The 27,498-nt window shown below is 34.9% G+C and overlaps 4 protein-coding genes across 12 annotated transcripts in view; 2 read left to right on the top strand and 2 right to left on the bottom strand.

Annotated features, from left to right (window-relative positions):
* The window catches only part of LOC125048647 (autism susceptibility gene 2 protein homolog), a 57,225-nt gene extending 46,083 nt beyond the window's left edge, over positions 1-11,142 (top strand). For 5 of the 7 annotated variants that reach the window (XM_047647432.1, XM_047647431.1, XM_047647429.1 and 2 more), the window contains 11 exons: positions 214-273; positions 350-1,906; positions 2,143-2,297; positions 3,860-4,004; positions 4,523-4,725; positions 4,880-4,992; positions 5,659-5,828; positions 6,480-6,608; positions 7,717-7,773; positions 8,565-8,769; positions 8,855-11,142. In XM_047647432.1, the coding sequence (XP_047503388.1) occupies positions 214-273; positions 350-1,906; positions 2,143-2,297; positions 3,860-4,004; positions 4,523-4,725; positions 4,880-4,992; positions 5,659-5,828; positions 6,480-6,608; positions 7,717-7,773; positions 8,565-8,769; positions 8,855-9,600 (3,540 nt within the window). In that variant the 3' untranslated portion in view covers positions 9,601-11,142. The remainder of the gene's footprint in view (positions 1-213; positions 274-349; positions 1,907-2,142; positions 2,298-3,859; positions 4,005-4,522; positions 4,726-4,879; positions 4,993-5,658; positions 5,829-6,479; positions 6,609-7,716; positions 7,774-8,564; positions 8,770-8,854) is intronic. The other 2 variants (XM_047647428.1, XM_047647430.1) reach the window with 2 other exon arrangements.
* Positions 11,143-12,804: 1,662 nt separating this feature from the next.
* LOC125049059 (NADH-quinone oxidoreductase subunit B 2-like) lies at positions 12,805-15,779 on the bottom strand. Of its 2 annotated transcripts, none has more exons than XM_047648132.1 (4): positions 15,614-15,779; positions 15,224-15,536; positions 13,655-13,843; positions 12,805-12,996 (listed from the first exon to the last, which is right to left on the bottom strand). In XM_047648132.1, exons 2-4 carry the CDS (start codon positions 15,529-15,531, stop codon positions 12,858-12,860), a joined length of 636 nt encoding a protein of 211 aa, XP_047504088.1. In that variant the 5' UTR covers positions 15,532-15,536; positions 15,614-15,779; the 3' UTR covers positions 12,805-12,857. The 2 variants fall into 2 exon arrangements, with proteins under 2 accessions (XP_047504088.1, XP_047504089.1); XM_047648133.1 differs by having other exon boundaries at positions 15,656-15,755.
* A 1,274-nt stretch (positions 15,780-17,053) lies between these two features.
* LOC125048813 (cell cycle checkpoint protein RAD17) lies at positions 17,054-21,212 on the top strand. Its single transcript, XM_047647727.1, has 10 exons — positions 17,054-17,206; positions 17,292-17,402; positions 17,478-17,772; positions 17,848-18,013; positions 18,472-18,600; positions 18,932-19,113; positions 19,265-19,423; positions 19,622-19,815; positions 20,013-20,134; positions 21,051-21,212. Exons 1-10 carry the CDS (start codon positions 17,174-17,176, stop codon positions 21,181-21,183), a joined length of 1,524 nt encoding a protein of 507 aa, XP_047503683.1. The 5' UTR covers positions 17,054-17,173; the 3' UTR covers positions 21,184-21,212.
* Positions 21,213-21,292: 80 nt separating this feature from the next.
* On the bottom strand, positions 21,293-24,180 carry LOC125048815 (RNA-binding protein with serine-rich domain 1-B-like). 2 transcript variants are annotated; one of them, XM_047647728.1, is made up of 7 exons: positions 24,085-24,180; positions 23,900-24,007; positions 23,411-23,548; positions 22,976-23,116; positions 22,301-22,542; positions 21,993-22,110; positions 21,293-21,807 (listed from the first exon to the last, which is right to left on the bottom strand). In XM_047647728.1, coding segments are annotated over exons 1-7 (870 nt in total). In that variant the 5' UTR covers positions 24,087-24,180; the 3' UTR covers positions 21,293-21,686. The 2 variants fall into 2 exon arrangements, with proteins under 2 accessions (XP_047503684.1, XP_047503685.1); XM_047647729.1 differs by having other exon boundaries at positions 23,411-23,536.
* Positions 24,181-27,498: the final 3,318 nt, after the last annotated feature.

Below are 27,498 nucleotides of genomic sequence, written 5' to 3'. Positions count from 1 at the left end.
AAGCACTTGATGCATAACTTTTTTATCGATGCCATAATATCTAGAACTAGAACCGGATATAAGCTATAAAAGTAACAATAAGAACATAAAACATGCTATGAAACCTATTTTGAATTGTAATGGTTAACAACGCCAACTACAGTTTTATGACGCCACCTTATTACGAGAACAATAACTTGAGCGTTATTAAATGTATATTTTATATTGTTATAGGCGAGTCCAGAAAATAGCAGGAATGCCTCTCCGAGATATCACGATGCATCAATGGACGATGTGAGTTATTTACAAGTCCTTTTCATGATAAATCTTTAGAAACGCATTTTTACTTAAGATAAACATTTTGTTTCAGGCATCAGACGCAGGCTCTCTGTTCCGGGTGACAGGAGTGGGTGCGGGTGGCGGTAAAAATGACCTCGTCGCTAGGGGAGGTAGTGGAGGAGCCCTGGCTTTGTCTAGGGCACCAGTCGGCGGAAGTGCCAGTCCGGCGCCCGCGCCGCTGCCTCAGCCCGCCCCGAGCCCCGCCCCGGCTGCCCTTCCTCCGCCTGCCCTGCCTCCGCCACCATTCCGCGCTGACACACCGCACAGGCCTAACGGCGCTCACATTCCTGCCATAGACGGTCAGGCCGCGACACAAATACCTGCCCGACCAGTCGGGGCAGCCGGCCCTGACACACCTGAACGGCCCGCGAGTAACAACAAGCTGCAGCCTGGTGCTCGCGCAGCCGCCGACAGTCCTACACCCGCTCCACCAGCTCCGCCCGCTCCTTCACCCCTCTTCCCTTCACATACGGCGTACCAAGCGCACGCTGCTGCCCTTCCCGATTTCCGCCTTACTAACCATGAGACGCGGACCGAGCCGCCTTCCGCAGAACAAGCCCATGCGCCTCTTGATCTGCACGCTCACCACTCATCTCCGCGACCGCCGCAGATCGCGCCCACTGCCACGCAACCCGCACACCCTAGTCTCCCCAACCGCGTCCCACAATCTCAGCCGCATACAGTTATTCCTGCACATGAAGTCCGGAGCGCGCCACCCTCTCAGCCCCACTCCTCCATTCCTACCTCGTATCCAAACCGTGTCGGGCCTAATGTGCCACAGAACATCGTCCCGCAGATGCCGATGCCGACTACTACGGGTTCAAATTGTCTTCCGAGTCAAGCGCAAGCACCAACGCCGCGGCCCGCCTCTCCCGCGGCGCCTTCCCGACCTTACCCTACCCCAATTATTGGCTCTAGTCATGTAAACTCGAGTATAAGTTCCAATATGCACCATGCTATTCCTAGCTACCCAAGTCAAGCGAGTTTACAGAAACATTCCGTTCCTTATCCGGGTAGGCCGTCGCATCTTGCGCCCTTCAGCGTCGCAAACCACTTACCTTCAAGCCATTTGCCTGGGTCGACGCCCGCACCGACGCCTACGCATTTAAGTCACCCAATTAACAGCCATTCCATTTTGAGCCACACGAGTCATATCCCGATGTCATCTCACCCGCTAGGCTCGACGCCTAACCACGTGGGGCAGGCAATATTCTCGACGGCAACCGCTACCAGTACGATAGCAAGTATGACGCCGAGTATGAAACCCAGTCTGCCTCACTCGGCTGTTCCGTCACAACCGAGTCACATGGACACTTCCCCCGTGACGTCAGCGCCCGCTGTAATCGCATCTAGCGCTACCAGCGGTCACCCTGCGCCTCCGCCGGTAGTGGACACGAGACCGCCTGAAATATCGCGTATATCTGACAGTGTGGCGGTGGTTAGCTCATCCCTAGCGCCTAACGGGTACCCGCCGCCTGCAGCGTATTCAAATGCGTACCCTACATTGTACGCACCCTACGCCCCAACTTTGCAACACAGTCCATATCTTCCGCCTTCTGCTGCATCACCCAGGAATACCAATGACACGGTTTGTATTCTTTAACTTGTTTATAAAAAAACAATCGCTGTTTTATGTGCTAAAATTGACAAAGTATGAGATAACTTTTAGTAGTTGCGTAGTTAAATAATACTCGTCTTTATTCAAATTACATCAGTATGGTAGAAAATCATACCGAAGCGTAGCCGTACTTAAAGTTTATTATTTATTTTATTATTTATTTAATACCTTGCATTTGCTAAATTCTATGGATTTATACATTTCAGAGGACAAGTCTAGCGGCCTCTCCACTGGTCGCACCAAAAACACCTAAAGGAGTTCGCCCACACACGCCAGGCTCGCTCGGTGGTGCGGGTGTGCACGCGCCTTTATCCTACTCTCCACGGACTCAAAGCCCTAGCAGAGAAAGAGAAAGTTTCAGGTAAAAAAATATTTCTTTTAAGAAATAAAATAAAAAAGGGCCTCTGAAACTTGTTTTTTGAATGAGAAGCCATGGAAAAAATTAAATCTTTATTTTATTTAGACGATCGCTACAATGTAAAAGCTAAAAATAGCGTTTACTTCGAAGTACTTAATGTTAGTGAATCGATTTGTGCAATATTGTATCTGGTGTCGTAATTATTGAATTGCGTGTTTCACGTATCAACAACAATGTAACGATAATTGGTAATTATCATTAATTTACCAATGTAAACTTTGTATTATGTAACGAACGCATTTCCTACAATCAGGTAATTATGTGAGTTAAACACGTAAGTTGGTGGAATTAAACAAAATTAAGATTTTTAGATTATACAAAACGCATCTTTACATATCCTTGTGACTCACTATTTATTTAAAATGTTAGTTCAACAAATCGAAGTGCTTTTTTCCTGTTTGTCTCTAATATTGATTGGAAATGTAACGAAATAATCCCATACAAATGTTGTCTCGATAATAAAGAGCTTTTCGCTAAATTCTTAAGATGAAATTCACTAATAAAATTGGTTAATATTAGGGATGCATCCGATACCGATACCGATATATCGGCGACACTTTGGGTTTGCCGATATATCGGTATCGGCGATATTTTGATTGCCGATACAACGATACTTTTCAAATTTCGCGCTTTAAAAAAAGTAATGTAAACGCGCATCTTGTTTGATCGGGGCGTGGGAAACGAAGCACGGACTATCTATTCCCCTCACACCCGCTTAGTCTCCGCGTATTCCATTTCGCTAGACACTTTAGTTGGTTTTTAACTGCTATCGCGCGTAGTATTTTTTCAATACCAAATTAAATAAAATACAGAATGACAAAAATCTTATCAATGTTAATTTTAATTATGAACAGTTATTTATTTTATTTTAATTTAACTATTACTCTTAATTCTTAATTTTATTTACTAAACCTTTAATCATATTTAAAGTTTGTGACTGTTTATATTTTATAATAAAAAAAAATTAAAAACTTTAATCAAACTTGATATATTTTACCTTAATTTAATTTGAATTCAATAAGCATTAGCATTAGTATCGGTATCGGAATCGACGATATTTCTATAAGAGTATCGGTATCGTATCGGCAAAAAGGCGTATCAATGCATCCCTAGTTAATATTATTGCAGTATTGTGCGTATTATATACATATACGTATATATTATGCGTATTGCAGTTACAGATTGTATTTCTCTACTGTAATGATATGCAATTAACTGTTAATTGATTTCAAGTTGATTTCAGCAGGTTAATCAAACAATTTTCAATTACGAAACATTCAAGACTTCTTGCCGCTGTAGTTCGTTATCGTGTGAACATAAAAATAAAATATTGAGCCTACTATTAATACTTATAGTATATTCGTTTTGCTTAAAAGTGACTGAATTAGGCTTTGTTTTCTTAACAACAGTTGTATTGAACAATTCTTAAAGAAGCTGACTTTGAGTTCGAATCTTATTCTTTTAAATATTACACCGACCTTAAATAGTACAATCTTATATTTCAGTAACATCAGCAGTCTATCTCGCAGCACGCCCGCCTCATCAGCGAGCGCGGCGGCGTCCGCTGCCTCGCTAGTACCGACAATGCCCGCTCCGCTGGCCGCTCCGTTACCCGCCCCGCTACCAGCTCCACTCGCTGCACCTTTATCTGTAAGTTGTCATACTAGTTGGGGAGCGTTCAAGTATTACGTCACGCAATTTTTTGGAGATTATTGACCCCCCTCCCATGTAACGCGCCGTAACGTTTTTCTGAATCCAAGTACAGTATTGTACCCAAGTATAATAAAACGTTTCGTGACCACCTAGTGACTCTTTATACCTAAAAGTTACCATTATGTGGTGTAAAGTATTGGAATGTCGAAAATAATATTAACAATAACGCGTATTTCAATTCCCTCTTGATTGGCAGACAACAATTCAATTATGCTTTACCGCTATTAACCGTTTGCCTCTATAGATTCTTGTATGTGAAAATGTTGTATGAATAGGCAATACAATTTTGCCTAAATTAAGTATAACATGTATATTATGTTAAAAAAATATTAATATGTTGCAAGAATGTGTTCAAACTTATAACATACAAGTACAATTTTTATAGATATTAAGGCGAAGATAATTCGTGCGTTTTTTCTTATTTGAAATGTTAAAGGTAATTGTATACATTTCAGGGTCCTGTGCCAACGCACAGCGGGTCAGTAGGCTTACAGCCATCAGTAGCCCCACTTTCATCCCTTAGTGGGCTCGCCACACTTGCAGCTCCGACACCTACTGCCCCCGCCCCAGCCCCGCACCTGTCCCATTCTTTAGCCCCAGTGCCTACAGTGCCCAGCATCAGCTCAAGTGCCAAACCGCCCGCCCATTGGGGGGTAACGTGAGTATACGACCCAATATTTACTATTTTTTATTCATTCATTATTCAAATATTGTTTACTCAGTATAAATAACAAAAATATATATTTGAATGGTTCTGATATATCATAAAATGTTTTCCCAAGCATGAAGTGTAATTAAAATAATTTTTGCAGCAGGCCGGCCCCGTCAGAGCGCAGTGCTGGATTTGCGCCTGCGCCGCCATTGTTCGGAGCGCCACTCGCGCCTAATCCTAATCCCTTCTCGGCGGAATCGCTCTTCCAATCCAGTGAGTTTTACGTAAAAAAATATCATATGTTTTATAAAACAAAGAGTTATGCAGCTTCTGCTTGAGATGAAATTTTTTAGGATAAATTTTCATAAATATAAATATTGCTACGAAGAAGATATTATAAAAACTGACAATGAGTAGTTTAAATGACTTGATTGGTCACAACTGATTTAACTGTCAGATTAAAAAACTATCACACAACTCAATTATTGCGTTTTATTAGAAATTCTAGCTTTACTGTTTTGCGAAGAAATTAATTTATGGACATGAAGTGTAAAACATGTATAAGTTACATTATTACTAAGTTTTATTTTAATTTGGTTCATTAAATGTTTATCATTGTCTACCAATCTTACTCCTGTATTGACTTTTGTTTTCAAAACAATAAAAAGTATAAATATATAATAATAGTATAAATTAGAAAGTAAAGGGTGCAAAAAATCTGATACTATAATACATCTTAACAAAACGGGGCAAGGGTTATCTACATAGTAAACTATATAAATAGCAAACTTTATCATTGACCTCTGTTGACCTATTTAAATCTCCTATTAGCGTTATAGCGATAATATCAAATTCTTACAATATCACATACAACTGAAAATCTAGTTGATTAAAAATAAATGTGTATAACAGGACTAACATATCACTTGATATTTGCAGGTCCAGGCGCGGATCTCCTTCGTAGAGAGTTGGACAACCGGTTCCTGGCTGCAGCTGGAGCGGTGCGTACGGAGCTTCATCATCACCAGCACCAACACACCCATGTGCACCAGCATCCGGCGCATGCGCCGCCCCATCCACATCAGCTGATGGTGCCACACGCCCCACTCGTGAGTGAAATTATATTTATTTACCAACGTCATAATAGAAAAAACTACTTTATTAAGATTAAAAAAAAATCAGTCTACAACCTCTTTAGGTCTTGGCCTCAGATTTCTGAATCTGTTTCATGATCATTTGTCTTATACGCAAGTAGGTGAGCAGCCTCCAGTGCCTGTCACACGCCGTCGAGTTTTTGCGTCTAAGACATATCGGTTTCCTTCACCGTTCGAGCAAATATTAAATGCGCACATAGAAAGAAAGTCCATTGGGGCACAGCCGGGGATCGAACCTACGACCTCAGGAATGAGAATCGCACGCTCAAGCCACTAGGCCAACAATGCTCACTTTATTAAGATATTTACACTTTATTGTCTCCAACTAACTGTAGAACACACGTTTCAAGTACAGAACTATTCTAAAAAATAAAATACATTATTGCAAAATCTCGCATATGGTTCGTCTTATAGAAACTGAATATTTCGTTTATAAACGTAGAGAAAGCTCTACCCAAGTAAAATATGTTTATCAGTTGTTGGCGAGTGAATACATGCAAAATAAATTATTATAATAAATTTGTTTTGGATTCTATTTTGTAAATTGCGTAATTTTAATATACAAATTGAAGGAATTATTTGTATATAATTTTCCTTTTATTTCAGTTCAAGGATGTTGGCAAGATGTCTTCGCTGTACCGATCCGGGCTGAGTCTATATCCATACTCCTCAAGTTTGTTACACCCTACAGCGCCTTACGTACCGCCTGCCCCACTCACTACATATGCACCTAAGGTAAGCATAATTCAATCTTATTGTATAAAATAAATAAATAGGCAGTGTGTATTTACACTTGACTTGAGTGTATATTGCTGTTATACATAAGCCCTTAATTCTAAATAATAATTTTATTAATGTTGTAGGACTCTTATACTAATTAATTAAGGTTCGTAACGAAGCCCTTGTGAATACTAAGTTCAATTAGAATATTTAAAAATATAAATTTTCTCGAACTTGTTGTCATTCACCTTTTTAAGGTCATGAACTTGACCTAACCTTTGTTCCGATGTTTGATAATAAAAATTTTACTAATTATGAGTAAATTGTATTTCGTATCTATTGTTTTAAGGTGCTATATATTATATACATAACATTTTAAAAGGTTTCTGTTAAATACTATAGAATAAATCATATAGAAATTAGATTTCTCCCTCAATGTAGTTGCTGGTAGTTTAGATTCCATTACTTTCTCTGGGATGGGCATAACTTCCTAATAGTTAACATAGTATTGAGAGTCATACATCATTTTGTATGAAAAGAAAAATTTAAGATTTACAACCCAAAGCTTTAAATAAATATTTACTTTCAGAAAGAAATTGATAAAATGATTTATGGCTTATAAGTTATAAAAGCGTGCCAATTAAACAATATTTAGTCTTAAAGTCACTTCCATGAAAATATTTTGTAAATTAAAGTTATTTTTCACTAATTTCCTCGAACCCAGGATCTGTAAGCTAATGTCATTGATAAAACCAGTGCCATGAGTTGTCTTCAGGCAGCTTATGAGAGATGATACGAAATAATAGCACTGAATAGAGTCTATTCGGAAAGAGAACCGTCGTGGGCTTTTGAAGCCTTGCTGTGCTAAATTACCTTTTTCGTTATATTGTTACGTCATTATAGCCTGACAGTAAAAGTATGTGAATAAATGAAATTAAGACTAGCAAATAAGATTTATATTCGTTCGCATAACTACCACGCTGGTTCTCTTTCCGTACACTCTCTGATGTATGCGTTAAGTTGGCACGTTTTCGTAAACCCTCTAGATTAAATCATTGGTCAGCTTAATGCTTTCCTTATTTGCACTTCATACATTAACCTTGGCTCCGCGTCATGTTAACAGCCCGTAGTGTCATCAAGCGAGTCCGCCTCTAAACCGCCACAACGCCCCGCTGTCGCGGTAGGTCTATTTCAGCACTTTATGCATGCAACCTATTCATTACACTAACATGTTTCCATATTCTACTTACAAGTTAAATATGACAACACAAAGTACGAACGTTCAAGTAAGACGTTCGTAAGTTAATAAAGTAGGTGCTGTTTTTGCTTGTCATTTGTTTAGATTCACATAACTATACATTTGATGCAAAAAAGATCTATTAGTGATTTGAATTGTTGTAAATCATGTTTTTTAACACTTTTTGTTTGACCTATATGTTAAAGGGAATATCAGTTCAGTAGAATATGGGTACAAGGGAAGTGAAATTCAAACACAAGTCCAGATTTGTCTTTGAATTTTAGCTGTAGCTCAAGTGTTTTCTCACCTTTTTCCCTTATGTATGCTTAATGGCGTAAAAGCAATGGACCGTCCATTCAAGATGATAACATTGTCCCATAGATTTTACCCCATATCACACTCATACTACAACGCTTTTATAATAAATTTTTCTAATTTTCTTAGCAACTTCTATAAATACTTTTAAAACTAGTTTAATAAAAAGACAAACAAAATTCATTTCTAATATATTATTAGTGTAAATCGGACAACTGTTACCAAACATGCTGTGTCCGTTACTTTGCTTCTTTATTTATGCTTTTTAAACATTATGAAATTTATATTTTATATCAAAATTTCATTAAGAGCAATACAATATGCTTTTATCAAGCTTGTTATAAACAAAGATTGTTTAGTTCAGCTCAAAGTGTTTTTTTTTCATTACTATCCTAAATTGTTTATTATTTGTATTTCAGAAAACTGGAAAATGGAACGCGATGCACGTACGTATCGCTTGGGAGATTTACAACCACCAACAGAAGGAGAAGACTGGTTCGGGTGCGGCGCCTTCTGCCATGGACAAGGACAAACTCCGGGCCTTCCCCGCCCCTGCCCCACCGCCGCCCGCATACCGCTCGCCCTACGATCTGCCCCCACCCTATATGCATCACGCACCGCTAGGTATGGTACCATTTTCTATATTACCTTCTTCGTTCTTTGTATATCTATACATGTGGCTTAATGATAACGATTTTTATCTCCGTAGGTATAGTGCGTCACCCATCTCGTGCGGCATACGGTAGTGCGCCGCTGGGAGCAGAGCGTGAGCTGGGCGTTTCAGGAGTGTCCCCATTCACGCGGTACGGGGGCGGGTTCCCTGGGGCGCCCTATTCTCTGCCGTACGGTCGAGAGCTGGCGCTTTCTGCACCATTACATGCTGTGCCCCATCCCTTAGTTCACGACGCTTGGCGGCCGCACCGCCCCCCTGTTTCAACGCCGGCTGAAGTCCGCCGAGAGCACGAGGAAAGGGAGAGAGCGAGACGTGAAAGGGAGGAAAGAGAACGACGGGATAGAGAGGAACGCGAGCGACGTAAAGCTAGGGAACAGCGCGATAGGGACATAGAGAGAGCCCGAGTTCGATCCCCTCACCGTTCCACGCATCCCTCGCACCAAGAACCCAAGGACGAGCGAAAGGAACCTCCCCGACCGCCGACGCTTCCCTACCCCCCGCCACACTGGGATCCCTACAGAGCCGCTTTCGACCCCCTGCAGCACATGCGCTTCGCCCCCCTGGTCGAAGCCGCCATCCGAGCAGAGGAAGATCGAGCGAAGATGTTGAGTGCCTACGCCCACCACCAGCAGCTCAAGTCGAGTCCGCTGCTGCACCACAGGAGCGGCGTGGGGGCACCGCTCCCTCCCATGGGCGGCCATATGGCCCCGATGGCGCCCCTCGCCCCGCCCATGGCCCCGCTCGCCCCTCTCGACCTGCTCAAGAAGGAAGAGCCGCGATGATAGCGGCACCACGCGATTCGCGAATGTAAATAGTGTAGCGTGAACGCGGAGTGAGAGGATGTGTTGACTTGCGGCTCGGCAGACGCGGCGACGATCTATGAATGTGTTTGTGAAATTAATGTAACGCAATGGCGTATTGCAATTTAGTCATAGCGAAGTTTTCGTGACACGGCCCGCTCTGCCGAGCTGCAATGCGTCGTACTATCGTTTTAGAAAATTATTTATTGTATCGTCGCTTGCTGAATGGCCGCCGCGTGCGTCTCTCTATAGTGTAATATTATATCGTAGTTTTTAATTACACACGATCTTTTAGTCTTACAGCTCGTCTCGAATACGTGAGAACGGTGTAATTGAGATGAAATACAATAGATAGCTATTGTTTGGAAATTTGTAAAGTACAGTGGTCGTGTGTAGAGTGGTAGTGGGGGGAGGGTCGCACGGGGCGGGGCCGGGGAAGGGGTCGCTGTGTGCAATATGGGGCCGACTGAGCACTCGCAATCGCGTGCCCGTTTCATATGGTACTTTTAAGAGTATCTCGAGCCAGTCTAGTTTGGTCTTGTCAACAATTAAAAAAAAACAAGACATCTTGAAATTTAAGCATGCTATGTTTCATGCCGCAGAATAAATCTTAATAAATACTCTAAAGTATATATATATATATATGACTTACAGCCAATGTATATATTTGGACAATATTTTTCAATAACCAATGAATGAAGTCAGTTGCCAGTGGACAGCCGGCCTAAGACGAGATCTCGAAGCGCCCTGTAAACTTCCGCTTGTTTATTTACATGAGATATCTATCGAGTTGTTAACGTGTCACCATCATTAGTTAAATATACATTCAATCGCATTATTTGAAGAATAGATACGGTGAACGGAATCGCTATCGATATAATTATACATATTTATATATACTTATAAATAAAATGTAAATATTAGATTGTAAATTAGTAATTAAAATATAGAATCGGTTTATTTAACGTCAAATAAAATAAAAATCCCATAAATTATTATTGTATCGGGAGTTTAATTTTTACTTCCGTTAAAAATCTCAAATGGTTTTTCAATTGTACCAGTGTTGGTTTTATTTATTTATGATATGTACTCATTTCTTCCGTGATTCTTTAGAAGCAATATGTCTGTTGTAATAGCAGTTGACTCTTTGCATTTAAAATATGTGATATTATTATATTGTAAAATGCGTTTTGTCTGACTTCAGAGTAGTATCTATTTGCAGTTAGATAATATTACAATAATAATAAATTATCATGTTGCATTCTTCCTTTAATTATTTCCAAGTAGCATTTCGATATAAAATTTGTTGTTGCTTCCGTTTTTATACCCAACATGTGCCATGTTTTTTGTGAATGTTGGGTCAGACAAAATTACAATGTTAAGGCACTTCAAATTGTGTTCCAATTATTTTATTTATCAAAAATGTATTATAGTTTATACAAAAATCATTCTGTATACTAAAAAGTAAATGAAAGCTTGGTGCGATTCAGAAAATACCATTAAAACTTTTGATTTTTATACCAATCCGAGTTTTTGTATTTTTCCTATTCTAGTCAGATATCCTAAACATTGTATGTTCTGAATTATATTTGATGATTCAAATAAACGAGTGTTTATTAAAGAATCGTTTTAGATACACATATCTGACATTTAGAATTTTGAGACCATACCTACCTATACTCAAATTTTTAATGCCGTAGAATTCTGACAGCTATCATTTTTTGACATGTCAGGAATGGCAAACCTTTTTGGCCGGGCACATTTTTCAATTTTAATACGAGTCTGAACATCTGAGACTATACATACATTTTATCGTTAGTTAATCTATCCACATTAAAAGTGGTTTAACGGCGAGTGTTAATTACGTTCCTTTTCATCACAAACAGTAAAAAACGGACAAGTAAAGATAACCTTTATTTTAATAAACCTGGAAATTGGAATTAGTAGGCAGTGATGCCAGCTAAAGAATAAAGTAAATTCGATATACTGTTCGTGATATTGAAATATGTATTTGTTATTTTTGTATTAGGTCACTTGAGTAAGTAAATATTTAGATTTACCTTTTTGTAGGTAAAACATAAAAAATACGTAGCATTTTTTTTGTATTGCCCTCAAATTAGTCAAATTTCTCTCTTTTTCGGTGGAGAAGTTTTATTAGCAACACTTACGAAATGTCAGAATTCTACGGAATTAAAAATCAGAGTATATAACAACAAAGCTAAAAAATATCAAATGTATGTTTTCGCCAAGCGATTTGATACTATCGGATTGACCAAAACATAATAGTTAATAATAATAATTAAAAAATAATGAATGTTAAATATTTGGACATTTTTAAATCAGTGCTTGAAAAAAAATTTTTGTGAAGTTATTTGCCATGAACCCCTGACAATTTACCTAATAAGGTATAAAAACATTTTAAATAAATAAAAGTAGTATCCAAAGTAGTCTTTAGATATCTATTCTAAATGAAGCTGCTTGCATCTTTGTTATAGAATGTATGTGTGAAGAGACTGAACAGTCAGAACATCCGTCGATTTACCGACAGACCTCCTAAAGCGTCGAAATCACTCGGCTTTGGTTGGTTTAGCTCTAACATTACACCAAACCTCAATAACGACAATTAAATAATAAAAAGTACTTTTTAAGTTGCCGAAATAAGCTAAAACTGCGGAGCTGTGTACGTTCTTTTGTCGCTTTATTGTCCTAGCCCGTAAAAAACTCGACTGTCGGCATCATACGAACCGAACTTTCTAATAAATCTGTTCTTTTTAGAAATTGGGATTGCTTGCTGCACGTGCTTTATACGAAGATGTCAATCCTCGTATAAAGCAACCTCGTATAAACCTCAATATCGCAAAATATGAATAATTTAAAAAATACAACATAATTACTGGTACAGCAAAAGATGTCAGGTGAAAATAACAGACGCAATAGCGTTCAAATAAGAATTGTTTTTATGTAATTACTAACACTAGTCTAAATTAACTTTTTCTTTTTCTAATACAAATTTTTGTTCTTTCCATTTAAGGACAACTCCAGTAACAGTCTCCACTAAGCTCCATAACTACAATGGCTATAAAAAAAATCAGTTCACACAACTACATCCTTTAATTCTTATATATTACTGTACATTACAAAATTTTCAAAATAATGTTAAAGGAAGATAAATATTGATAAACTGTCTATTTAAATGATTTCTATTTACTTTTAAAGATCATAAATTACACTGCTACGGATTACTTTCTGTACCATATTTGAACTGTCTTCATTCTCTTGACTTTCTTTTGCAATTGAAGTACTCCATACAGCAACGCTTCAGCGGTTGGAGGGCAACCAGGCACATAAATATCTACTGGGACAATTCGGTCACATCCTCTGAAAGATTTTTTTTAACTTGTACTGCTTATTTTTGAGTCACATATAGTGCTAAGTCTTGATTCTGCATATTACCCTTATTTATCTTCTGATATAGAAAATATTATAATGACTGGCAATACAGTTTTGTTGAAAAAACAATGTTTAGTTAACTTTAGCTTTAAAAACCTAAGTTTTATGAATTGTGTGTATTAGATAACAATGTATGTTCTGTTTTATTGAAATTCTATTTTGTGTAAAATAGGAACACTGTTTTATATGGTTCATTTATTTACTAGTTATTTACTAGTTACTAGTAGTAGATGCCATATGATAAATCTTTATAACCAATTCATTGATACTTATTTCAGATGATAATGATAAGATTTTGAGGCAGTATATAAATAAAGATAATAACAAAATATTATCCATTTAAATATATTGAAACATAAATTGTATATGTATTATAAACTCTGTACTTTAAATTATGTTAAACCATTGCAGAACAAATTGTTATTTAGTAACATTTTACAAACTATAAAATAGCATAAACCTATCTTTTTTTTTCCTTTTCACAGGCGAGATTTTCATCATGTAAATTTATTTATTGGTTCAAATTTACTCTGTTAACAAATGAAGTACCTACATTTTTAATTACTAGTAATATCACATAGTTTACCTTACAACTGAGTAAGAGTAATGATAGTATCCACCACCATTAGCACAGCTGCCCATAGAAATCACCCATCTTGGATCAGGCATTTGATCATATACTTTTCTTAGAGCTGGAGCCATTTTATTTGTCAGTGTCCCAGCCACTATCATAACATCAGCCTGTCTTGGGGAAGCTCGAAATACGACTCCATATCTGAAAAGTAATATTTTTTAAAAAAAACAGACTACTAGGTATACCAACTATTTCATGAACTAATAATAACACTCTTAGTATCATATCATCTTACATCCTTCAGCAATTGCAAATCAGCAGCTTAATAAAGTTTATTAATTTTGTAATAGGTCTTTACCTATATATGTAATTGGAGATTCTATAACCAGTATTTTTACCTATTGATTGGCTTGAAATTCGAAATTCAAATAAATTATTTCATTTCATTTCAAAATCAGTCATTTGTTTTTTGATAGTTGAAACCAATACTAACAAGAAGCTGGCTTCGAATTAATGAAACATTCTCCATATTCTCTGGACCTAGGTCCTAGTGATTGCTACCTATTTCTGCAGTTTAAAGAAGTCTCATGAATGAATGCTTTAAATTTGAATATTTTGACACAGTAGTTGCCGCGGTACACATTTTTTAAGGGATCACGAAGATTTTTTAAAAGGTAATTTCAGTTTTAGAAAAACGGTATAAAAAGTGACAACTTTTAGCTGACAAAAATAAATTTATGTTAATAAAAGATAAGTTAATTAAAGAAATATAGCCAAAAATGGAACACATTTATACATAATATTCTAAACATTTATAAAACTTAAATACATTTAGCTTAGAAATGTTGGTGTGTATATGGGGGATGTGCTCATGAGCTCTAGTGCTATGGATATATTTAATATGTTTTAAGGTATGGGTGAAGTAAGGACGAGCGCTGCAATACTGTATTGTAAGGTGTACTAAGGTGACCAACTACACTCATTTACTGAGTTTTGTACTCTTTTTTCACAAACTCTTTTTAAATCCTGCACTCTGAAAGTACTCATTTGTATAATTTAGTTTTAATAGCTCCAGGCACTTATGCTGCTGTTGAAAGGGTATTTTCACTAGGGAATGATTATTGGGGCAGTGAGAAGTCGCAACTTTCTGTAAAAACATTATCTGCCATCTTAACAGTCAAATTTAATATGCAAAATGAAAGTTGTTCAGATGTGGCTACACAATTAGACAAACATCCTCACATAGCAAAAACCCCACTCTGAAGAAAAATATGTTTTTAAAAGAAAATAAAAAAAAATTGTTGTTTCTTTTTTTTTCACCTATGGAATACTTGCAAAGTGTACTCTTTGAACAAAAAATAGTTGATCACCTTACAATACAGAACTTAGATTTTTGTGTAGTTGGTGCTTAAGTGAGGAACATCAAGACAAAGCATGGACTAGGAGTCTGGTAAACAGGTGCTAGGAAATGCAATATTTTAGTAATGGGCCATAAATCATTTTACTTGTAATGATGTATGGAATATATGGAATAATAATGAATGTCACCGCATTTCAATCTAAAAGTAAAGAGTGACCAACCTGTCCATATCGTATCTAGGAGCAGCAATATGCATCATCTCTACAGCACAACATGCCAAACCAAAAGTCATAGGCCATATTGAACCCTTCCTTCCCCAGTTAAGCAAATCATCAAGACGAGCAACAGCATATTCTGCCATATTTGTTGTGTTTTGAAAAGGTGAGTATGGTCTCTTCTCAGATATATCTGGTGCTGGCAAGTGAGTTTGCCGCACTTGATCTATTATAGGTGTAAAAGCACCTTTCCTTAATGCAGAGAGAACATTAGAAGGAGCTGCTGCAGCTCCTAATGCTTTTATTGCCTGCATATTTTCTGAAAGAACGCAATAACCAAGTTAGGGCCTTAAGTTAAGTTTTATAAGACCTATTCATATACTCTGAAGCACTTACCTAATTATAATGTAATATTTCCTAAAAAATAAAATATCTCACCACTCAAGTGGTGCCCCTATTTTTCTTAAAACAATTATTATTAATATTAAAGTATTTTACGTAACTACGCGCACTTGCAAAACGTAGCTTTCAAAAAACATTGAAGTTGAAACATTTTACATTAGCGATTGCGAATTGTCAGACCTCAAATGTCATTAAACCATAGGACTACTATAATTATGTCATATCACAAACCAATATATTTTTAAGAAAATTAAAGCTTTTTATAAATAAAATATAAATATGAGAATCAATAGTAACAAAATTTTAGAAATACTTTCAAACGTATGTTTTTTTAGCATGTACAGCAAACTGTAGTTAGTACTGAACATTACCTGTCTCCGTTTTGGACTCAGGTCTCAGTGGTCTGTGATCTTAACAAATCAGTCGAACGTCAATTTGGCCTAAAGGTCTAGATACCAGGCCATAACTCCAAAAAAAAAAAAAAAAGTCGAACGTCAAATTCAATTTTATTTTCAAAACAAAGCATTATTTAATTTTGCCGTCCGGTACCGGGTACGGCATATAATATATTAGGGATGTAAGATTAATGGAAAAGAATCGACTAAATCGATTTTTTTTATATTTTTTAAAAATCATGCTTTTCATTTTTCAATAATAAACCAAAGAGATCCATATTAACAATTTATTAGGTTAAAAATCAAATAAAACGATATGTATAAAAAAATAACCAATTCAAAACTAAAAATCAAAGCGAATATTTCTTTAAACTTTCAAGATAAGAAATAAGGAAATCAAATATAATTATTGATAAAAAATTTCAGTACCGTTAATCGTTTCATTAAAATAAAAATGAAATGATGAGCATCCCAACAAAATAACAACCTTATTTTCTCAAAAAAAGAAAATTGCTACTCGACTAGTTTTAAATTACTATATACTTAAAGCGATAACTAAAATATAAAACAAATATAACGTTAATCTTTAAGTTTAAAAACTTTACATTTGATAAGAATAATTATTACCATAAATTTTTAGGTAAGCAGTTTAAAAATAGTAAGTTTGATAATCTCTTTCCTAAAATACGGTTTCGTGTTTTCCTGACCATATTTCCCGCTTTGGAACAGACCATCACAGAGAGATGTTTTAGAGCCAATTCGGTTATCTTAGGAAAAGTCCCTTCAGAGCTCTTCCAGACAGACAATAGACATTGAGAGGATCTACCATAAGATCCGATAGCGGTGCCGCAACGTATAGGTCCAATTCGGTATTTTTGACGATTGATGGGTTAGATGCCAAGGTCATTATTTTTCGTGATGTACCTGCCATATATCTTGGCGGTCGACCGTCGTTTTTGATGAAACAGATGACACTTTATGAAAATCGATTTAAACGCGTAATGTATATAATCGATTAATATTACTATAAAATCGATTATTTTTTCACATCCCTATTTATATTATATTAGTCGTCTTTTGTTTATTCAGAATAACTATTAAAAGATATATATTTTTATAATTACAATACGTTTTCTCGGTGAATGTTTTCTTATATTATATGCACGCACACACAATAATGGGAACTCCGAAGGTAAACGAAGTTTGTTTCTAAACTTGATTTATTTAAATGAAAGTTTAATTTACTTTAGGAAATATAAATAGGATTATGATTTTAGGGAAGAAAATGGTTTAAACCCATGTTTGAATTTGAGGAACCTGATCCTCCAAAGAAAAAGAAAGGGAATAGTATAAATAAACCCAGAGAGACAAAAAATTATGATAAAGAGGTATGTACATTAGAAACAACAAATTATATAATTGTAGAATATCTTTTTGAATTCTTATACCTTTACTTTTTTAAGGTTCCACTCAAACAGAATAATAATATAACAGTGCATAATGTAAACAATAAAAATTGGATGAAAAATTTTGACCCAGTAAACATAGAAGACTTAGCTGTTCATAATAAGAAAGTACAAGAAGTTGAAGAGTGGTTAAAATGTTCATGTTTAAGCGGCAGCAATAGTAACATGTTATTACTCTCAGGACCAGTAGGGTGCGGAAAAACTGCAACTATTTACACATTAGCAGTTAAACATGATATTAAATTAACAGAATGGATAACTCCTGTTGATATAGAAATTCCTTCTGATTATGGTATTAAAATTTCTTGTAATTTATGTATTTCCTTATACATAGGCTAATAACATTAATGTAATTAAATATTTTCAGGTGACTACCATTATAAAGAATCTCAGACTAAAAAATTTTTAGATTTCATAATAAATGCAGCAAACTTTACATCTCTTTTGGATAGTAACAGTAAAAAACTGGTACTTGTAGAAGATTTTCCAAATGCATTTCTAAGAACACCAGCAGATTTCACAGATATTTTGCAGTAAGAATATTCAATACTACCACATCATAGCCCATAATATAGTAAACTTAATACATTAGGAATTAAGAGAACAGTATTTTCTAGATTCTAGAACATAACTAGACTAATATTAGGATCATTATAATGTAAAAGATTACATAAACAAATCTAGTGCTTGGACATAAGTTGTCCTAGTTTTTACTTATAAATGATATTTTATGAACTTGGTTAAAAAATGAATCCTGTCTGAGTTTCTTGCTTTTTGCTTGTCAGACCCGAGCACTTAGATTTAAAGTAACAATTACATAAATCTAAAGATATATATATATTATGAGATGTGAATGTTTTCTAAGTCAGCTATTACGGCAAATATGTTTTATTTTAATTAAAATACTTTTTTATTTAATATTTTTTCAAATTAACAGATTCTTATGTAGATTTTTATAATAGACTGTAATTTAAAAATAGATTTTTTTCAGACAGTACAAGCGAAGAGCAAAAAGTCCATTAGTTTTTATATGTTCGGAAACTCACAGTGACAATAAGAATACTGCTCTTCACCTCTTTACTCCCACAATAAAGGATCAGTTTAATATTAATCATATAATGTAAGTGTAAAAGTATGTATATGATCAATTAAGATTCCTTGGAAATTTTACAGCTTTTTCCAGGGTTTTTTTTAATATGCATAATCTAAATATCCATAGATAGGGATCCAGGGGTCCATAACTATTATTTGTGTTAAGGCGCAAGCCAATTTGCATAATTTATATGATACAGGAACTTAAAAATAACTGCAGATTGCCCTAGTGAGAGGTCTTACATACCTCGACTTAATCAATGTTAATTTATCTAATTGTACTACAAGTCTTTGAATAGAGCCTCAAAATTAGCATCTTTTTAAGTTTAACATTCACAATTAAGTTAATAATTATTCAGGTTCAATAGTATATCTGTGACGGGTTTGAAGTCAGCTTTAAAACGAACAGTTGATATAATTAGTAAGAAATACACTACTATGTACAATATACCTAGCCCATCTGTAGTGGATTCAGTAGTGCATTCATCGGGAGGTGATGTCAGATCTGCGATTTTAAATCTTCATTTCGCAGCATTAAAAGGTACCATTTTATTTTGCCCAATGTAGAATCAAAATGATAATTCTATAAATAAGTTAATTTCAAATCAAGATTTTATCTTAAAATAGTTGTAAGTAAATAATATGATATTATGCTAATACTAATAGTTCATGTTGTACTGACACCTTTTTAGGTTCTACAATGAATTTAGAGACAAGTATAATTCAAGAAAAGGAAGTAAAAAGCAAAGGCGTTAAAAGGAAAAAAAATTCATCAAGTAAATTCATGTCACTGGGAAAGGATCAAACTGTTAGTATTTTACATGGAGTGGGCAGAGTTTTAAATCCTAAAGGTACATAATGTACTACTTTGCATATAATTTTTCTCATTTAATATAAACAACTTAAAGAATATTAATTAATTAGCTTACATTTTAAATTGTATTACCTTTAGTTATTGTAACTATAAGTTATTTCCCACCAAGTGTGGCCCTACTGCTATTTTCAAGTATTTAAAGAGCAGTCATAATTAGATTAAATTGGTTTTTCAGTTGTACCTTCAGAGAATGGTGGTACAAATTTAACACATTCACCAAGAGATGTAATAGAACAATTCATTAGCCACCCAAGTTCATTTATTGCATTTTTAGAAGAAAATTACTTAGCCCACTTCTCAAGCCTTAATGATGTAGATAAAGCAGCATCAGCTCTAAGTGATGGCGACTTCATGTTAGGAGAATGGAGGGTAGGTCAAGAATTTACCATTATTTAATTGTTTAGTAAAAACTAAAAATTTCTTGAACGTATATTTGTATATACCAAATTTGGGTAATTAATACATTATATTAGTTTGTATGTATATAGAATTGTCGCTATATTGCTTGACTTTTTCACTACGCATTTCAATTAACATTATAAGTTAATTGATGTCTTTAATTCTAGGAGAAAACATGTCAGGAATATGGCTTATATACAGCAGTAGCTGGTCTAATGTTGGCAAACAAAGCACCTGTATCAGCTTGGAATCCTGTGCGTGGTCCCAAAAACATGAGAGTGCAATATCCGTAAGTATTAACCATTAATTATTTTGTGTCTCGTAATGTGAGCGCTTATTGTTATAAACGCTATAGATTGTAAAGATGGGTGTGTATCTCTCCATCAAAAAGAAATTAAATCTTATAAAATTAATTGTTCATTTCAAGCACCTACATAAATATTCTAACAAGCTACAATGTAGGGATGTTATGGAGCTCCGTAACCGTAACCGAAACAATCGGATATCCGAAATAAATATATATCCGTAACCGTAACCGTATCCGTTTCACAACTTTCGGATAGTTTCGGATAAGAGCAGAGTCCAAAATCTAGATAAAACTACATGTTTCGACAGGTTGTTAATGGTTTCATTACTCACAAAAATAATTAAAAAGAAAACATTTAATATGTTATACATAGGTTATAAGTTAATATGTGCAATGTATAAAGCTAAATGTTTTTGTAAAGCTATTAAATTTATTGCACTTTTATTTCAATAGATAAAACTGAGGAGGTTTATAATAATTACTTACCTATATGACCGATTATAATACCAACTGATAACCTAGACTATATGAAACCTATATATAAAACTAAATTATTACATACTTTTTGTGTTTATATTTTACTTCAATCTAATAACCGTAACCGAAACTATCCGAAACTAACGGATAATCCGAAATAATTACATATCCGTAACCGTATCCGAAACCGATATAATTTTATTCCTATATCCATATCCGTATCCAGATCCGAAATATCATATCCATAACATCTCTACTACAATGTTATATATATAGCTAATAAATGAGTGCCCTGTACAAATTCCGAATAGTTAATGGTTTTAATATTTTTCAAGATACAAGAATTTATATTATCAGCTAGGCAGAAATATCTCCCTATGCAGAGAGATTGGAAGTTTCTAGAATATAATCATTGTTTCAGGACTCTAAAAGAAATGCCACAACTCGACAAAGACTATTTATACAAAGCCAAAGTACTAGTGACAGACTACTTGACCTACTGCAAAATAATTGGCAATAAAGCTGAAGACATTCTTTTAGATATTTCGGATTAAAGCGGTCAATAAAACCATGTAGTACAAAATATTTTTATTGCAAACAAAGTTTCAACTACTTGGAATTTGTTGCATGATCTTGGGATCTGGGAAGGAAAAGAAAAACCCATTAATTTTATATATTTAATACAATTACATTACATAGCACTCCACTATACGTCAATCACGGTCACTCGCGAAGTTTCCATTTTGCAAGCTTATGAGGAAAATTAGTTAATGTTAATATGACAGTTTTCAAATAAATTTATACTTACCTGCCCACTAAAGACTTTTACATGAACTCACCTGAAAAGACTGGACTGTATCACTGATTTAAATGTATTGTAATGTATGTACAAATTAATGTCTATATTTGTATGAACATATAAAATGATGGGGTCAATATATTTTTATTTTTAGCCTGTGTGGGTTTGTGTAGTGTATAGGCGTGTGTGTGTGAAGGGATTGTTTTGTAGGTGTGTTCATTGTTTATGAAGGCTTGTGTGTAAGTGTTTTGTCTGTGTTTAACGGTCGGAAGAGGAAGAGGACCTGGAGCGTCGTCGTCGTTGAGCTCGAGGTGAGCGGGAGCGGGTGCGGCGGCGACGGGGAGGGGACCGACGGCGAACCGGACTGCGACGCCGGTATCTAGAATTAGATTTAACACACAAATATTACTCATCATCTTCTCAAACAAATATTTGCATATTAACAAAACAAATACAGATCTGAGACCAAGACCTTGAAGGTTCTAGCGCTATTGGTGATTTATGTTTTCATTAAGCAAATTATTGAGACCATACTGTATTGTACAGAGAAATAAAAGAGTATACCTAGGTGGCGAGTGTCGTCGCGGCGGCGGGTGTCTCGGGGGCGGGCGAGGTGACAGCCGGCGCGGACGTGTCGGGATCAACACCGGCGCTGCAGTTATCTCCTGACCGTCAACCTGACCTGCAAATATTAATTAATTTAATTTTTTTTAATGGAGCTGTCTTTATCACATGTCAACACAATATATATTATAATTATTGAAACATTTCTAAGCCATAACTATTTATGGAATGATTTGGATGGTCCAGTTTCACCAATATACAATATAAGTCATCAAAATGTTTTTTAGTAATCAAACAGATTTTCAAACCTCCATCCATATGCTTCATAGCATTTTCTGCTTCATCCGGATTGCTGAACTCCACATATGCATAACCCCTGCCATTATAAGGATGCAGTCGGTCCATTGGGAACTCTACAGCTTTCACTGTTCCGTATGTAGAGAATATCTCCTGAATATGCTCACGGTTAACATTTAGTGTGAGCCGACCAATGTGTATACGAGTCGGTCGAGGTGCAGGAGAACGCTCACGCTTCTTGCGGGCTGGTGATCTGAATAGGAATAGGCCCTTAACATTTAACAAGCTGATAAGAATTTGTTTAATAAACCTATTTTTTTATATACCAGGGGGCAAACGGGAAGAAGGCTCATCAGATGTTAAGTGATACCGCCGCCCATAGACACTCTCAATGCCGGAGGGCTCGCTCGAAATATATTATATGCCACATATCTTCAGTCTACATGTAATACTTAGCAAACTTAAATATAAAATTCAAATGAAGCAATTGCATTTGAACAGCATATATAAAAATATCCAGAAATAAGTTATCAAATTGTATTTATGTGTAGTGTGCACTGGCCATTAACTAGATATTCACTAGAGGAAAATAATTTAAAGTACATCTTAAAGCTTAATGGTTGAGAAAAATATAGATAATACTTTATACTAACTATATTTTTATGTTTAATCATAATTTGAAATACCTTTCAAGTTTATCTCTTAGTTTTGCCTTGTCTGTAGCTGATGGTGTAATCACTTTCTTCTTATCTAATGGTGATCTTTCCCTAAGTTTTTCCCTATTTGAGTCACGGCGATCCTTTGCTGGACTCTTATGGGGTGAAATTCTAAAGGGTAATTAAAGAATATTCATATAAATTTATTGGAAATGTTATTCACATATATATTCATTTACTATATTATTATATATTTGTATATATTCATAACACAAAATTATTTAGTCATGTCAAATTGTTTAATTAATATTCGTTTATGGTTATACAAACCTTAGAAATAATATTTAAGTTAAATGTATGTTTAACTATAAACAATAGAAAAACATGTTATATTATCCATTTAGTATCACATAGTTCATAACAAAAATCAAGTGATAAAACCAATATATATAAAAAATTACATACTTCTTCTTAGGCCTAGTTCTATCATTAGCACCACTGCTGCTACTAGAGGAGCTAGAACTTGATGAAGAATGGGATGAACTGCCAGAGCTGCTTGATGATGACCTTGATGAGGATCTTGATGAACTGCTGTCAGATGAACTATAAATATAAATTATGAACGACTGTTTACTAAACAATTGGAAAGAAAGATTTCTTGAGAAGAATGTTTAATATTATAATTTTCCAGTAAAACCTTAAGCTGATAGCATTATACCAACTCTATTTAGAATGATGATGAATTTATTAATTAGTGTTATTTAGGATTAAAGGAAACATTTTTTGTTTCACTTAGGTATTCTCCACTTGTTTTAAAATATTTTTTAAGAAAAGGCGACAACTCATCTCATACAAACAGTTTAAATAAATTGTTTGGTCATAAACAAACTGAACATAACCTCTATCAAAATCAATTCAGTTTCACAAGTCGCTACGGCTGACACAAAGCATTACCTTCCACTGCTATCACTACTGCTAGAGCCCGATTCTCCTTTTTTCTTCTTTTCTTTGGGTTTCTTTTTATCTTTATCGGAAACTATTGATGGAGATTTGTTTCGCGCCCTGCAAAGTAATAATTAAGGATTGAATATATTATGATGCTGTTTCAAACAACTACTAAAGTATATTTAAGTTCTTACATTTTCAAAAGGACCAACAATTAATATACTATTCGTTATTCTATAAACGCATCGGTATTACGGCTTCACTGGTGATTAATCATTGGACTACAGTGTGACCAGATTTTAATTGACGAATCTACTGCTTGTGGAGGTTAAAAACTACTGAATTCTACCGAAAGGAACGAGAAAATCTATTACATATATTTTTTTGCTGTTGTGTTACAACGTAAAACATGAATGTTTTCTTGATAAAACGATAAAATAATAAAAATAAGAATTTAATTTAAAAGAAACCAAGTTTTTTTTTTAAATTAAATTCTAAATAATGTATAAAATGATACTTAAAGTAAAGATTTTTCGTCTTTATGTTGGGTAACATTGTCATAAAGCAATTTTGAGTCCATTAACTTGAACATACGAGTAATTCGTACTTCTGTCAGATCTATTGACTGAAGCGGAGTAGTTTTTATATAATTTATCTTTATAAAGCAACTCTAAATGGAACTCATCATGTTTTGTATGTCTGTTTCAATTTTATGAATAAGGGTCTGATCACTTTGAAAAATAACGTAAAATTTTGTAGATTTAAATAACCAACTTTAAATAAGGGATCTTGCTCCTATTCATTGCGATATCCTTGTGTATATTTATGTTTTATTTTAAACTCGATTATATAAATTCTCAATAAAGGAATTCCCACATCACACTCTATGCTCACGGCACGAATAGTAACGAAAAGAATGAACATTAAATAGTTATAATCCAATCGATGAAAGAGGAATACTTCGCTTTTATTTGATATGCCAAAAAAAGTACTAGAATAACTGAAAAGCGTGAATTCTACTGAAAAATACCAAATAATTTTTACATACTAAATTCTGTTGACAGTACCTCAAAATCTACCAAAAAAGTAGAAATCTACTAAATCTGGTCACACTGTTGGACTATCCGCCATTATAATTTTAGTAAAGTCTACGTTCTACGACCATAGAGTATATTATATTTAGTCTATGACCTTTAGTCTTGACTAGAGTCTGGCTAATGAAAGAAGATAACGAAAAAGCTTGATATATTTTGTGGATTAAACTTACTTGATTTTATTTTATTATTTTTTACTTTGATAATATTTCTATGAGATTAAATACTATATGTATTTAGTCTTTTACTATTGAAACTTAAAATGACTAGCATTGCATGGAAAACTAAAACTATATTTATTATAAAACACAACTTTATCCAGAATAATCAAAATCAGAATCCAAAATAATATGCATATATTCATCAGAGTCATTCCTGTTATCACTGTCTCACATTGATTATGAACCTTTCTAAATGTTCCTCTGTATCAAGTCCCTTTCTTTATATTTATTTTCCACATGTACAACATGATCAGTCATTTTCTTCCACTGTTCTGCTGTTACATTTTCAAATGACTCTTTAATCACTTGTTTTAACTGCTCTGTCATTTTAATATTTTTATTTGCTACTCTGCGTTTTGCCAGACTCCATACCAGCTCAATGGCATTTAGATCACAATGATATGGAGGTAGTCTCAATACCTCATGACCTTCATTGTGCTTTAAAATTTCATCGACTTCATATATTGGCTCTGGTTTATACCGTTTTACTAGACATAGCAGTTCTGCTTTCGTATGGTACTCTTCAAATTGAATATTATTCAAAGTAAGCCATTCTCTTATCTCATGTTTGCGATTCTGTGTCGTAGGGGCTTTAGTTACTATAACAAAATAATAACTGGCATTATCCATAACAATTACACTTGGCTCATTGAAATTGGGTAGGAGCTTTTCTTCTAACCATATTTTATTGAAGTTGGCAGCATTCATATTCTTTCTTTCTGCACGTCTCAACGATATAGATCTTAAATAGTAATGTCTCCAGGCCGATATGTCATTGCGCTCAATTAACAAACAACATTCATTTTTGTTTTTCTTAAATTCATAGCCATTAACCAATAATATTTGGCGAAGAGTTTCCCGACATCCAGTAAATCCTACGCTATCTCTTAATTCCAGCAAAAGTGTTCAATTTTGCCTATTATAAAGCTTGCGCCAAAATCACTTTAATGAAAGAAAAGGTTTGAGAAGAAGTAAAAACATAAATACAATTTAATATACTGGGTAAACATATTATGCAGACTGATTTTATTTAATTTGTATTGATTTTTTTTAAATACTTACGCAATGTCAGTGGCGTAACAATAGGGTGGCAGGGCTGGCAAAATACCACGGGCCCCTGCCCAGGAGATATTATGTTATATCGATGAATGTGAAGTCTCCAATACGCATTGGGCTGACGTGCGGACTACAGACCATTCGCTCTCGGCTAAGAGAGGAGGCCTATGGCCATTAGTGGGACATATACAACGTGTAATTAAGTACGCTGAAAATCTCGAAGTTTATTAAAATTAAACTAAGTACAACGTGACGATTTTTACTGATAGGGCCCCATCCAAATAATTTGCCCCAGATGGTATAGTTACGCCACTGCGCAATGGGCTCTCCTTAATAGTTTTATAAAAAAAAATGTTTTACTCATCAAATAATTTTTTTTAGCTTTTTATTTTATTAGTAAGTTGTTTCTACTGGAATTTATGTTGTTTCAGGTTTCAGTCCCGACCGTGGTCAAAAACGCCTCGCCATATTGATAAAAATAATACGAATATTTTTTTGGAAAAGTAAGTCAGATTTTATAATATAATTGATTAATCTGTATTGATTTTAAAAACAGTATACGTTAGCTTTCTCCGTAAACGTTGGGTAATCACTCTTATTATGACCCCAGTGTGTGGAGCTATAAGCGCCATGCTGCGTGACACGACAGTCACATTAACGCAGCCGGGAGCTTTCCTCCTCACCCGTCTGTGACCCCTTTGCAAACAAGTGGTCTATCCGCCTACATTAAATCATAATCCACATTTGAGAAAACAAATACCTTAATGCTGTCAAATAAATGTTATTTGGGTTAAGTCGGCGTTTTTATAGTATTTCCATATTAAATTTTATTTTCATAACTAAATGGTTACACCCATTATTTATTTTATTATTGTTAGGTTATTGTAGTATTCTTCCCCATATATACAGTACTTAGTATATAGAAAAATCAATTTACGTGCGCAGCAGCTTAATTAAATAAATAATTCGGAGGAACTAAATTTGTTTTTCAGAAAACACTAATTGTTTGTTCGTGAGATACAGAAGACTGGATTTAGGTCACATAGAGGAGCAAAGAGGGGAAACAACTTTCAATAGTTAAAAGAAATATTTATTAGACATGATACAAAACGTATGAAACACGCTTTAATTTTGTTTTGTGACGCAGGACAGTTCATCGGAGGCCGTAAATCAAATTGTTTTATGATGGAAAGATGAATCCGAAGGGCGCATGGGTATTATATCGCTTTTCGAAGGC

Source organism: Pieris napi, chromosome 4 (assembly GCF_905475465.1).
Source record: "Pieris napi chromosome 4, ilPieNapi1.2, whole genome shotgun sequence".
Lineage (NCBI taxonomy): Eukaryota > Metazoa > Arthropoda > Insecta > Lepidoptera > Pieridae > Pieris > Pieris napi.
This window is presented reverse-complemented; position numbering and strand designations above follow the sequence as displayed.

What these genes read in the sequence shown, in the direction of transcription:
- LOC125048815 (XM_047647728.1), bottom strand. An exon ending in AGTAGTGATAGCAGTGGAAG is followed by an intron (nt 23,549 to 23,899) that starts GTAATGCTTTGT and finishes TTATATTTATAG; the next exon opens with TTCATCTGACAGCAGTTCAT. An exon ending in CGACGACACTCGCCACCTAG is followed by an intron (nt 21,808 to 21,992) that starts GTATACTCTTTT and finishes ATCTAATTCTAG; the next exon opens with ATACCGGCGTCGCAGTCCGG.
- LOC125048813 (XM_047647727.1), top strand. Translation starts at nt 17,174, where the DNA reads ATGCACGCACACACAATAATGGGAACTCCGAAG. An exon ending in AGAAATTCCTTCTGATTATG is followed by an intron (nt 17,773 to 17,847) that starts GTATTAAAATTT and finishes AAATATTTTCAG; the next exon opens with GTGACTACCATTATAAAGAA. An exon ending in AACATGAGAGTGCAATATCC is followed by an intron (nt 20,135 to 21,050) that starts GTAAGTATTAAC and finishes TCATTGTTTCAG; the next exon opens with GACTCTAAAAGAAATGCCAC.
- LOC125049059 (XM_047648132.1), bottom strand. Translation starts at nt 15,531, where the DNA reads ATGCAGGCAATAAAAGCATTAGGAGCTGCAGCAGCTCCTTCTAATGTT. An exon ending in CCTAGATACGATATGGACAG is followed by an intron (nt 13,844 to 15,223) that starts GTTGGTCACTCT and finishes ATTACTTTTCAG; the next exon opens with ATATGGAGTCGTATTTCGAG. An exon ending in TACTCTTACTCAGTTGTAAG is followed by an intron (nt 12,997 to 13,654) that starts GTAAACTATGTG and finishes AAAATCTTTCAG; the next exon opens with AGGATGTGACCGAATTGTCC.